The sequence below is a fragment of the Danio rerio genome, chromosome 5, assembly GCF_052040795.2.
Source record: "Danio rerio strain M-AB ecotype USA chromosome 5, GRCz13ab, whole genome shotgun sequence".
Taxonomy (NCBI): domain Eukaryota; kingdom Metazoa; phylum Chordata; class Actinopteri; order Cypriniformes; family Danionidae; genus Danio; species Danio rerio.
The window spans coordinates 39,237,488-39,250,494 of record NC_141025.1 but is presented as its reverse complement, the minus strand read 5'-3'; the positions used below and the strand labels follow the sequence as shown (position 1 = coordinate 39,250,494).

The 13,007-nt window shown below is 34.8% G+C and overlaps 1 protein-coding gene across 6 annotated transcripts; it reads left to right on the top strand.

The window, feature by feature from the left end:
• Nucleotides 1-2,199: 2,199 nt before the first annotated feature.
• si:dkey-111e8.5 lies at nucleotides 2,200-11,735 on the top strand. Of its 6 annotated transcripts, none has more exons than XM_087252556.1 (7): nucleotides 2,200-4,013; nucleotides 4,146-4,191; nucleotides 5,700-5,909; nucleotides 6,031-6,215; nucleotides 6,407-6,491; nucleotides 6,586-6,672; nucleotides 7,466-11,735. In XM_087252556.1, exons 2-6 carry the CDS (start codon nucleotides 4,179-4,181, stop codon nucleotides 6,648-6,650), a joined length of 558 nt encoding a protein of 185 aa, XP_087108682.1. In that variant the 5' UTR covers nucleotides 2,200-4,013; nucleotides 4,146-4,178; the 3' UTR covers nucleotides 6,651-6,672; nucleotides 7,466-11,735.
• The last annotated feature ends 1,272 nt before the right edge of the window (nucleotides 11,736-13,007 follow it).

The following is a 13,007-nucleotide window of genomic DNA, read 5'->3' as shown; positions in this document are numbered from 1 at the left end:
ATTCAGAAATTCCTCAATGATTATTGCCTGTGATTAAGACAATGTCACTCCAATTTATGGAACAAATGATGAAAAAAGAATGAGAGAACTGAAACGTGTGGCTTGTGTCTTTTTTAACAGATTGAGCTGTTTGTTGGAAAGGTGTGTGGCATTTTTTTGTTCCAATGCAGAAAACATAAATCATAAGATATTGCAGTGTAATAACTTATCATATAGGCTATGCTATATTAGCTTACACTGCAAAAATATCAATGAGTCATGGAAACATACAGTACTTACGTACAGATTTACCTTGATTCTAGGCTACATCAACATTTAAGGCTGCAGTTATTATTTGTTACAATGTATAAGTATTGTAAATGTGAAAAAGCATAGTATTCTTCTGTGAGGGATAGGATTTAGTCCAGAACAAACATGTCTATATGGAAAGTCCCCATAAAACATGGAAACCCAACATGTGTGCGCGCGCGTGCATGTGTTTATGTGACTGAAGTCTAGACAGACTCCCGCCTCTGAAATGAGGATAAACCACCTGTCCAGACCGTAGGTCCAGCCGCATGGTCTTAATGGACACGAGAGCGCGCGTGCGTCTGTCGGCATACAGCCCGCTCCCCATTTGCGAGACTCCGAGGCGGCCATTACCCCTCGAAAAAAACAACAGCACATCCTCGCACGGGAAAACACGAACGTTCACGCGTTCAGTGTCTGCGAGGCAAAGTTGAGCCTCTGAGGACACCGTGTGTTCAGAATGAGGTAAAACATCAACAAAATATAGCCGAGATGCGCGCTTTATATATATTTGCAATATAATTCCCATTTAGACGCTGTATATTATAGTTAAAGACTAATAAAAAAACCAAAAACTTTACAAGAGGCAAAGTACGAAAAAACTCATATAGAGAGATCACGTGATGCAGGCTTTAAAATAGTTCAAGCTTAAAAGGAAGAATTGCCAACACTTTTTGTGTATTACAAGTTTTAAAAAACAATTATGTTTAACTAGGCAAAAAAGCTATTATTATGATTAAGTATATTAAATCCATAGTTATTTATATTAAATTGTATCTCATTAAATATGTGCTCAATTGCAAACATTTCAAATTTTGCATTTCAAATGTTTGCAATGGATTTTAAAAACAAATTAGTGCAGAAGTAAAACAAAATCTTATTGAGAAAATAGTTTTATGTATTGTAAGTAGGCATGGGCTGGTATAAGATTTGACTGTATGATAACCTTGGATAAAAATATCATGGTTTCACAATACCACAGTGTAGTGATTACTGCTCTAAAATATATTATTTTTAAATGTCTGAGTAATAAACAAAAACTTTTTTTCTCTTTGAAAACAATATATTTTACTTTGAGAAACATTTAAAATATTTTGGAAAAGGAAACGTCAGGCTAAATAATTCAAATGAATCATTGACTTCTGCTGTCTTCGTTTATTTAAAAAGAACACAGATTTCTTTACCATTTAAACGGCATATTTGGAGATCTTTTCTGCTGGAGTAACTGTTGCCCTAAAAACGTAAAAAAAAAAAAATCTTAAATAAAAAAAACTTACACCTACCTAAGGAACGGTATTACAGAAAATGTTGGCAGTTTTTAAAACCTTGAATTTTCCAAACTGCGGTATACCTTGAAAACGGTTATCGACTCATGGCTAGTTGTAAAGAAAATCTATCAACACAAATTGATTAAAAGCATATTTTGGATGTTTTCTTTATATTAGCCTAAACGTATTTTTAAGAAAAGCAAAAATGTCCTAAACCAAACTGTAGGCCAATGGGCAGCATTTAAAAAAAAAAAACTTTTTTGCCTGAAAAGTTTTTTTTTTTAACTTTTGCATTCTGTAATTTTTTAGATATTTGTTATATGATTGTTTCATGTTTAGATATGTTTCACTTTTCATGGACCTGATATGTACCTATGGCTTCTTCATATTTCTATGAGCATGAAAACAACAACATAATTATTCAGTTACAACATTTGCAGAGTCTATTTTATTGGAATCGAACTAAATTGCACAACTTACATTTTTATGTCTGGTGAACAATCACTGCAGTTTACCTTTAATGTCAGTTATATAGCGTTTCACACTGAAGTCTGAAGGTGAATGTAGTTGACACTTTAAATTACAGTATTTTAAATCTCTCAAGATGTTTCACAAAGTTTCTGACTGGGCCTGACTTGTACATCGTTCATGCCTTATTTCTACATATCCATTAATGCATACAAAAGTGTAAAAGACTTTGCTCTAAACAAGAAAGAAAATGCATAGTCATCCAGTTGGAAACAATTAGAAATAATAGGCTGTAAAAGAGATAATAATGCTTATGAAGATGGGGTAAAATCCCTAAAGTTAAGGTTAAGATAAACATTCCATTATAATTAGTTTTATTCAATTTATTTTTCCATATTACACTTTACATATACACACAACATTCATGTTTACAAATTGGGGCATGCACAAGTAGGCAGTGTTATTTGAATGTCTGAGCTGTAAAACAAGTTGTTAATGATTATTTTACTATTATATTACACCATACAAACAAAAGTTCTCAGTCAAGTTGTTATGGTTTATAAAATCACTGGCAGTCTCTAATCAGAAGCCAAGCAGCAAGAAGAGAAAATAAATTGACAGAAAAAGAAACCTGTCAATGAGCTCCTATAAAGGAGGTCACTGAGTGACAAATCAGGTTGGAATGTAGATAAAATAGTAGCCCCAGATGATGTCCTTTGAACAAATACATTCTTACACTTTATTTGTATCCTGCATTCTTCAGCAGAATTGTTCTTACACTGTACTGTTTGAAGTGTGATGATGACCACATCTTTGAACTATAGATGTTCTGTATTGGTCTATACAAAAATATACATTTCCATAAGGTTTATTTATGCAGAGTCACTCATAGTCACTTATTATAGCGTGAACTGATAAACTGTAATAAATATAGTATACTTTAGTTTTTACTACAGTAAATTGTGAAATGTAATATAATATTCCTAATTTAGATTTGTTTCTAATTTGTTTATTTCTGTTAATGTATTTCCACCCCATACAGCTATATAATTACCATTCATTCATTTACTTTCCTTCAGCTTTGTCCCAGATTATCAGGGGTCGCTACAGCAGAATGAACCACCAACTATTCTAATTTCTAGCATTTTTTTGCAGCAGATGCCCTTCCAGCCGCAACCATGTACTGGGAATTACCCCGACAGATTAATTCAAGTAGCCTATTTTACTGGTTCAAAAACGATACACTATTTATATAAATTGCTATGGTAGGCCTTTATGGAAATGATAAACATTCCAAGCAATTCTTTTCTTTGTTCCATTCACAGACACGTGTTTGTCAAGATGATGGTGAAAATGTATCACTGTATTGTCAAGGTCATTTTCACAGATTTCTGATTTTGAAGAGAAATAATGGAAAGAACAAACACACGATGGACTAAATATGAAGAGCAAAGCGCCATCTACAGTTACAAGATTAGATTCACTCTTCCTGATTCCGTGTTTTTTTTTTTTTTTTTTTGACTGCATCACCTGTAGCTACTATGTTTAGCTAGCTAGTTTTCATGTCATTTGGATATTAGAACTTCTTGTAACACCATGGACTGTTAAAGAACACGGAATATTTATAACATATTTATTTTGTCACCTTTTTTCGTGACTTGTCTGATTTGTTTTAAGATGTATGGCGTAGATTAGGGGTGTCAAATTTAGTTGCTAACACCGCCTCCAACCCTGTTTCATCACATTTACCTGTAGGATTCAAAGAAGACAAACGGACTCTATTAGTTTGATCAGGTGGCTGAAACTCAACTGCGCAGAGCTTCGTCTCTTCAGGAACTGAGTTTGTCGCCTGTGGCGTAGATTATAAATCTGCTTTCACTTTCTTATTCTTTCAACCTCAACCCCTTCACCGGAAGAGTTAGCGTTAAGGTGATCCAACTTTGCTCAGCAAGATTTCTACGAACAACTGTAGGCTACTTAAGATATAAGGTAAGAAAAATTTAACAAACAGGTCAAGATCATTTAAAGATTTGCTGACCATTATAATTGGAACAATACTAGCTTTGAGAATCGCCTTTGTCACAGGCCTGTATTAATTGCCGTCTCTTGTTTTCTTAACAGCGAACGTTTTTTATCCCTTCACTTCAGAATATAATGTTGGAAAAAAGTAAGTCACATATTTGTTATATTCATGCTATTATTAATAAATATTTTTATTTTTAACCTGTTGACTTTCTTTCGTCCCTGGAGAAAAGTTATTTTTATTTCCCCACACACTGAAACTGATTGGCTTCAAGTTTCAAAAGTTATTCAGTTGATTATTTCACTATTTTATTGAAAATCCAAAGTAGGTCTACTTTTCAATAAAAAAGTATTAATTATCAAATAAATAGGCTAATTAAAATAGGCTAATAGTAAATAAAATAGGAGGAAATGAAATAAAAACAAATGGTACCATTTGTCATAGCATCAGGGCCCAGTATGTTCTTATTCTGGTCCTAACAACTATTAAAAAAAATAATTAAACAATAATAATAAAAAGAATCGATTATGTAATCCAGGTGCTTCTCGGAAATGGCTATCTTTGCTTAGCATCAGGTGCACAGCAGCAGAAGACATTTGGCAGCAAACTATGAATTTAATTTGATTAATAGATGTCTAATAATACTACCAATTTACGTTTTTATTTTTATTTACATATGCAATGAATGTAAGCCTGCTAACTGTGTTTGGTTCAAATGATAGAATACGTACACTTAGTTTATATAATTAAATAATAATTAAGAAGGTGCTGATCGCAGAGGACTAGCATAATATTTTGAGGGCTATATCACGAGCTCAGATTTGGTTGGCCAATTGACGTTTCAGCACCACCTACATGTGTAATAAATTTTAAAGTGGTTTATCTGTTTTCCTACCCTAAATAAAAAAAAAAGAAAATCCAGCCAAAATTGTTTTTTAATTTTTTTGTGAGTAAAAGTAAAACCAAAAAAGGTCTTCTTTCTTTTCTTTATCCCGTTTAAAACTGGAAAACAAATTGTGCGTGTTCGTTTTTTTGATCAAACGAATAAACAAATAAGAGCACAGTTTTTTGACTCATTATTTGGTTTTGACTTGTTTTGGTTTTGTGCTTGTTTTAATTGTTCGTTTTATGTTAATAAGCAGAATAACAGATGAGCTTTAGTTTTTTTGTGCGTACCGAATAAACAGAAAAACGAAAAACTTACTGTTTTTCTGATGTTTCGTTTTCCAGAATAAAATGAATAATCAAATGAACGGATGGCACACAGACCCTTTTGAGTAGCCTATGTACATAAGTCAGTCAGTCAGTGGTATAACAACACACACATCATCAGTAAATGACTGAATTCATTGTTGGATGAACTATCCATAATAGCAGTAGGCTTGTACAATACAATCTGAATTGCAAACCGTTGCTTTTTGATGGAAAGCTGCATCTGGATTATATTATCATATCAGTAAAAAAGTTGCTCACAGATTGACTACCTGTCATTTAACTATTTATGATGTTTAACAGGGTGTGCACTGAAAATCGTTGTCATTCTTTTAACTATAGCAAACATAATATTTAAAACACAGTTGTTAAAGTGTTTATTTTTTAAAGATTGTTTCTTTGAAGATTGAGACTAACCTCTATTGTTTTCTTCTTTACAGTTTATTACAAAGTCATGACACCTAAAAATGTTGAACAAACTGCTCTAGAATTCGAGGAAAATCTAAAAAAGAATATAAAATATGTTAAATTAAAAAACGTGGAGAGGGGAAAAAAAACAAGAGAAAAGCCCAGTGATGTTTACCTGGCTTTCTGTCCAGTAGTTTCTCGCACTGGAACTGACATTGATGCGACACTCAAGAAAATTAAAGGTAAGAAATTTCTTTGCGAATATATTACATTAGTAGTATAAAAAACCGAAATGTTTTTTTTTTATATGTACTGCTACATATAGGGCCTACTCACAATCATTTTCTCTATTTTTGTCTTTAGACGATACACCGACCATTTTAGTGGTGCTTCATCACACATTTGACACTGAGGTTGTTGTGTCGAATAGCAGTACATTTGTGGCAAGGGAGAATATGCTTGTTGTTGACTGTCTGTTCTACGAGGGTAAAGGATTGCTTGCCTGTAAAAAAAATAAGGAGGCTTATAAAGAAGCTGCAAAGTGGCTAGTATGTTCTCATTTCAGTATTACATGTCAGCTTTTTTATGTTAGCTAGATGTTATTGATTTACTGTTCATAACTTTCCTACATATATTCATATATTTCTTTCAACGTTTGTGGAAAGTTTTATGATTCAGTACCATCAATGTTAATAACATGCTGATAGTGTTCATCTTATTATTTTTTTTTACTCGCTAGAAAAACCGAAAGGAAGCTGTTGGCAATTCAAGCCGCAAGCAGGACACATCCTCCCCAGATGTCCGGTCTAGTAGAAATGATCATAGTAAGTAAATGAGTATACTTTGTTTAAATTAGATATCTTATTAATTATGCCAAATTAGCTAACTGTTTAAGGTTTAACACTTAATTATCCACAGATAGAGATGAACGCAAAAAACGTGATGCCTCCAAGAAAAAAACGAAAACTTGTGTTATTCTCTGAACAGTGAAATTGATCACATCAGGCAAGCACTGCAAAATACAACAAACTTTAAAATTTAAAATTCTGCACATCTGTATTGGAAAACAACATGGTGGATTAATTTTTTATTGTTTCATATGTTTTAAATGCATTTTTATGACCAATGTTGAGAATAATCCTAGTCTAGATTTATAATGTAACCCACTACACTACACTGGGCCTGTTTTCAGTACATTTCCTCAAATGACTCTATTAGCATGGTCAACAATCATCAAATGAATAGTGTAATAAGGGGTGATGGTCACTATCATGCAGCATTTGGGACCTTTATTTCTTATATGTGATTCAATGTGCACATGGTGTGAGAGGAAGAAAGCAAGATTATCTGCCTGCATAAAGTCTGCATGAACTCAAAATGTACAATGTTCATTTTACTAGCACAAATTAGTCTTTATGTGTACAATTAATCAGTGGAAGTTAATACACTAAAAAAAAACAATTAATACTATGAGACATATTTAATTTGTACGAAAAATGAACAAAAGTCTTTATTAACTTCTCTCTTTATCAATTAATAAACATTATTTTAACATGACACTTTCAGGCCAGTAGCCAGCTTATTGAAAGGAGGTCTTATTTGTTTTCTAAAAACTCTTTATAGTTATTCACCTGATTTTCTGTTTAATTGGGGTATACATATTATATTTTAGTGACATATTAAGAACTTGTATTTGCTGGAATATCTTGTTGGATAGTTATTATAACTACACTTTTTGATGTACCAAAAATATTTCCTACCGTTTTGTCAAATTGCTTTATTTAAATGTGCATTTAAGGGTAAAGGCGAGTTTCCAGCGCCTTAAAACTGGAACTCATCGGCTAAGGGAGACAACCCCGACAGAAAAACAGGCAAGTCAAGAGACCTCAAGATGGCAGCCCCATCACGTGACTTGGGCGCAGAGGGCCAATCACCCACTTGCCCTAAATATATCGATTACGAAACCTCAGGAAATAAAAAGGAAAGTTGGACTGACTAATAGGAAACAACCTGGCAAACGTTTAAGGATTAATGATTTTAGGATTGAGACTTGGAATGTTCTATCCCTGTACCGACCTGGAGCTCTAAATGCACTACTCGAGCAAATTTAAAAATATAAGAGTGATATAACAGCTATACAGGAAGTGAAATGGCTGGGATCAGGATTACTGGAGAAAAAAGAAGAAACCGTCTACTATAGTTGTCATGAAAAACATTATATCTTAGGGACTAATAAGTAATAAGTAAAAGGCTAAGATCCCAGGTAAGTATTTTTAAGCCGTATGGTCCTCGAATATGTTATGTAGGATTAAAAGGGAAATTCTTTAACTACAGTATCTTCAGTGTGTATGCACCCACAGAGGCGGCTGAAGACGGTTAAAAAGATACCTTCTACGACGAACTAGAGAAAGCGACAGATAAGTGCCCACGACATGATATTAAGGTCTTTCTGGGAGATTTCAATGCACAGATAGGCAAAGAAAGATCATTGCATCCTGTGATAGGAGGACACAGCCTACACGATGAAACAAATAATAATGGACTGATGAATTTGCAGCATCATAATACCTAATTGTAGGCAGTACCCTTTTTAAATCCAAAATGATCCACAAAGCTGCATGGGTATCCCCAGAGAACAGAACTGTCAATCAAATTGACCATGTATTAACAAGCTCAAGACACAAAAGTTATCTCCTCAACGTGAGGACTTACAGAGGTGCAAATGTCGACTCAGACCATTATCTTGTAATGGGTATTCTCCTGGCTCAAAAATCAAATTTTAGGAAAACAAAAGCGGATAAGGTAATTAAGTATAATATAGCCAAGCTCAAAGATCCAACCTCTATACAAAGGTTCCAATACTGCTTGGATGAAAATATGAGGAGAACGGAGAATTCCAGAAACTTTAGGAATTAAACAAAGGTCACCGCGACCCGATTGGTCTGATGACGAGTGCAGAAGAGCTACATTGGAAAAGAACGAAGCGTATGATTAGTAGGAGAAGGACGAGAAAATCGGTGGAAGAATATAGAAAAAGCAGAAGAGATGAGAAGAAGCTCCATTGAAAGAAGTAGAGAGTTTGGGAGAGAAACAGAGTGGAAAATCTAGAATTATTAAAGGAGCAGAAGGATATAAGAAATTTCTATAAAAGTGTAAACGAAGGGAGGACAGCATTTCTACCAAGGATAAGCCAAATTCGGAAAAGTGACAGAACCCTAGTAACAGATAAAGCTGGCATATTGGAAAGGTGGACTGAACATTATGAAAACCACTTTAAGATTAAGGGCGAACATGAAACTATACATCAGGAATACCTCAGCAGCGATGATTTAGAACCACCAGATGATGAGGAGGTATTTGGCATCGTGAAGATTCTAAGAAATAATAAAGCACCTGGAATTGATGGGCTACATTCTGAACTTTTGAAAGAAGGAGGCTCGGAATCCATGAAAAAGCTGCATGAAGTAATACTGAAGGTGTGGACAGAGGAAGTGATCCCGGAAGAGTGGAAGACAGGAATCATATGTCCAATACATAAAAAGCGACGTACTGGAGTGTGACAATTACAGGGCTATAACCTTGCTCCCCACTGCATATAAAGTACTCTCTAGCCTCCTGAATTCAAGACTCTGGCCATTTGCTGAGGAAGCCATGGGGCAATACCAGTGCGGCTTTGTGAAAGGCAAGTTTTACAACAGATCAATTGTTCACTATCAGACAGATCATGGAAAAAAATGAATTTAATGTCCACACGTATCTATTGGTTTCAAAGCAGCATACGACACACCTTCGTGAGAACTTATACTTGGCAATGAAGAGGTTAGGAATCCCATTGAAGTTAATATGCTTAGTCAAGATGACAATGCAGGACACAAGCTGTTGTGTAAGAGTGCAGGGAGATCTCTCCAAGAAATTCCGGTGTGATAGTGGCTTAAGACACGGAGATACACTTGCCTGCACACTGTTCAATCTGGGGGTTGAAGATGTAATTAGAGATGCTGGTATAAATACCATCGGCACAATATACAATAAAAGTGTCCAAATATTAGCATATGCTGATGTTTGCATTATTGCTAGAACTTTATCAGCAATGAAAGAATCTTCCTCTTCTTTGGAATTGGCAGCAAGGAAAATGGGACTTGAGATAAGTGAAAGCAAGACAGTATATGACCAGTGATGCCCGCCAGACCAACTCAACGATACAAGTGGGAAATTATATATTTGAAAAGGTCAATAAATTCAAGTATCTAGGATCAGTGATCACTACAAACAACAATCTAAATCAAGAAGTGATACAGAGACTTGCCTCTGCAAATAAAAGCTATTACAGACTCATGAAGAACCGTTCACTGCCTAGACAGACAAAGATAACCCTCTAAAAAGTCCTGATTCGCCCAGTCCTGGCCTATGGATCAGAATCGTTGACAATGACAAAAGCCATAGAACAAAAGCTCTTAGTTTTTGAAAGAAAAATTCTGAGGAGAATATATGGCCCAATAAAAGACAATAATCAATCGAGGATACTTCACAACAATGAGCTTGCAGCCTTGTATAAGGAAATTGATATAGTTAAATATATCAGACTTGCGAGGCTAAGGTGGGCAGAACACGTCACACGTATGGATGAAAATTCCATTACAAAAAAATCTTCAAAACTGACCCCGTAGGCAAAAGAAAAGTAGGAAGGCCTAAACCAAGATGGCGAGACAGCATTAGTAGTGATGCCAATGTTTTAGGAATAAGGAATTGGTGGGCAGTTGCCCGGGACAGAGAACATTGGCGGAAATTACTTGAGGCAGCCAGGATCTAGTAATGGATTGTCACGCTAAGGATGATGATGATGATGATGATGTGCATTTAAACTGTAAGTTTTATATTACAGTTTTATAAACAATAAAAATACTTCAAATTAGAAATTAGAACTTTAAATTCTTAGAATAAAGAAATTAAGAGTTCAGATGCCAATACCTCTAAATGGCATGTAAAATGAGCATTTTTCTCAGCCTCGTATATTTATTTAGTTCAGTTATTTCACTTTAAAGGCAATGAAAAGAATGCATTCGTCACTATAAAAGTAAAATCACTGAGTCCACACACAGGAGTTTGAGAAAAATGCTAATTTTAGAAGAAAATATTAAATGGCATTTAGAGTTTTTTTGCATCTAAACTCTTCAAATATGAAAATATACTTATTTTTAAAATACAATTTCTTAAGCATAATTTTCTTTGGGAAATCTGTTTAAACTTGATTTAAATTAAAAACTGAAGCCTTTAGGCAAATAAAAAACTGGCCAGCACTATCAACCTTCCTCAGTCAGAATTTGGTCATTTGAATAATAAGATAAATTCAAACATAATAATAATAATGCAAATTTTGGTCTTTCAAACAACCTAAATCTTCTTGGCTTTGTGTCTGAATATTTAATTTAACTTAATAAAATATTTTAATAGCAGTTAAATAATTAAGAGCGATATATAAAATATATAATGTATTAAAAAAACAATATTCATTCTAGGCGGGGGTGTTGGGGGGAGGGGGGGGGGGGGTGTATTCACTCATCCCCAGTCAATGTCAAGTGCAAACCTACGCCCTTGGTTGCTACACAATACAGATATTAAAACAAAAAAAACACGGAGAGAACATGCAAACTCCACACAGAACTGACCCAGCCGAGGCTGGAACCAGTAACCTTCTTGCTGTGAGGCAAACTTACTGCCCACTGTGCCACCGTGCAGCCCTTAGTTGTTTTTATCCCTGATATTTACTCCACCATTCATCCACCAGAATGAGAAGGCATTATTTTTCTTACATTGATAAAAAAAACAGGTTTGCTTATATAAAACGCCAGAGCACCCACGCCAACTCTGGGAAAACATGCAAACTCCACAGAAAATGCCAACTGACCCAGCCGGGGCTTGAACTATGTTTGACCTCAGGTGAAATAGGTAAACATTTGTCCACTCATGCATTCATTCTGCAAACAAGATGTAAAATGCTAAGTCACATGTAGACTAGAGTCTATAAATGTATGTGTCCAGTAGTTTAAATAAACAAGGTTAACAGCTCAGTTTCTGTCTGTGTTGGCTTTAAGTAGGGTTGAAACTGGTGTAACCCCTAAGCAGAAAGGACTGTCAATTCTCTATTCCAGTAATATTGCTGCATACTGTATGTCAGCCAGAAGTTAATAAGTTTTTTTTCCAAGCATGGAGAAGAGAAAGTGTGTCCACAGGTCCTGTGTCATGCACAGATTGTGTTGCATACGGAGATAAGAGAAAGTGTGTCCATTAAAATATACTACTGTAAGACAGTAGTATACATTTAAAACATCTCCCGAAACCCAGATGGTCACTAAGCCCCTTTTCACTCAACTCACACAGAATGGTCATTCCAAAATATGAGTGTTCTATATCAATCCAAGTGACTTTATCTATGATGTTCGATATCATTGGAAATGTCTCAGTACGACTGGTACAATGGTCTCATTCACTCAACAACAGACATAATCAAAACAAAAAATATTCGGGTATCTTTTGAACCACTGCCAAGGGTGTACCTTTCCTATAGGCGAAACTCTTCCATTAAATGCTAAAGCCTTTTGTTATTTAACACATCCCTTTCCTCGAGGTGATTCTTGGAATTACTACTGGAGGGAAAGTTTCTAAATGTTCTGTTACCCAGATCAGCCCATAACGTGGAACTTCATGTTCCATGTTTAGTATATTTTGAAGTCAGGTATGCATCTTTTAATCTTGGATTTATCTTTGATAACTTGATGTTTTGTATTGATCGTTTAAGAATTGACTGAATGAATTGGCATAATACATATTTACCTGACTAATAAATTGTTATGTTTGAACATATTTTACTTTCTCTGTAATTATTAATTCTAGTAGATTACGCTGTATCCTTGTTTTCGCACTTCCTATGTCAGGTCAGTAGATGGACTAAAATCCAGTTGAGATGGAGCATTGGGCACACTAATTGAATGTTAGGCATCCGACTGACTCTTGAAATTGATTCAAGTGTACTTAGTTAGAAAGGGCGTTAACTTCCGTCTAGGACAACAAGGAGTTGCACGACTAACCTAGATAGGGTACCCTTGTTTTAAAAGTAATGTTATTCTAAATTAAGTGTATATGGGAAACCATGGGCTTGGCTAAACCAAAATTATTATAGAGTACAGTAGTCGGTTACATTTATAATAATGGCCCTAACCTCTGATTGGAAATGATTTTGTCTTTACTCAAGGGTGTACATCTAAGGAAGACTAATCAAAAATACTTTGGAATGAGCAAGCATGGGAGCGGCCATCTAAAAGTAGTAGTCATCTACCTCTGTT

Excerpts from the sequence above, each read along its gene's own strand:
- si:dkey-111e8.5 (XM_087252554.1), top strand. Across the intron at positions 5,910-6,030 it reads GACACTCAAGAAAATTAAAG|ACGATACACCGACCATTTTA; the intron begins GTAAGAAATTTC and ends TTTTGTCTTTAG. Across the intron at positions 6,492-6,562 it reads GTCTAGTAGAAATGATCATA|GTTTAACACTTAATTATCCA; the intron begins GTAAGTAAATGA and ends TAACTGTTTAAG.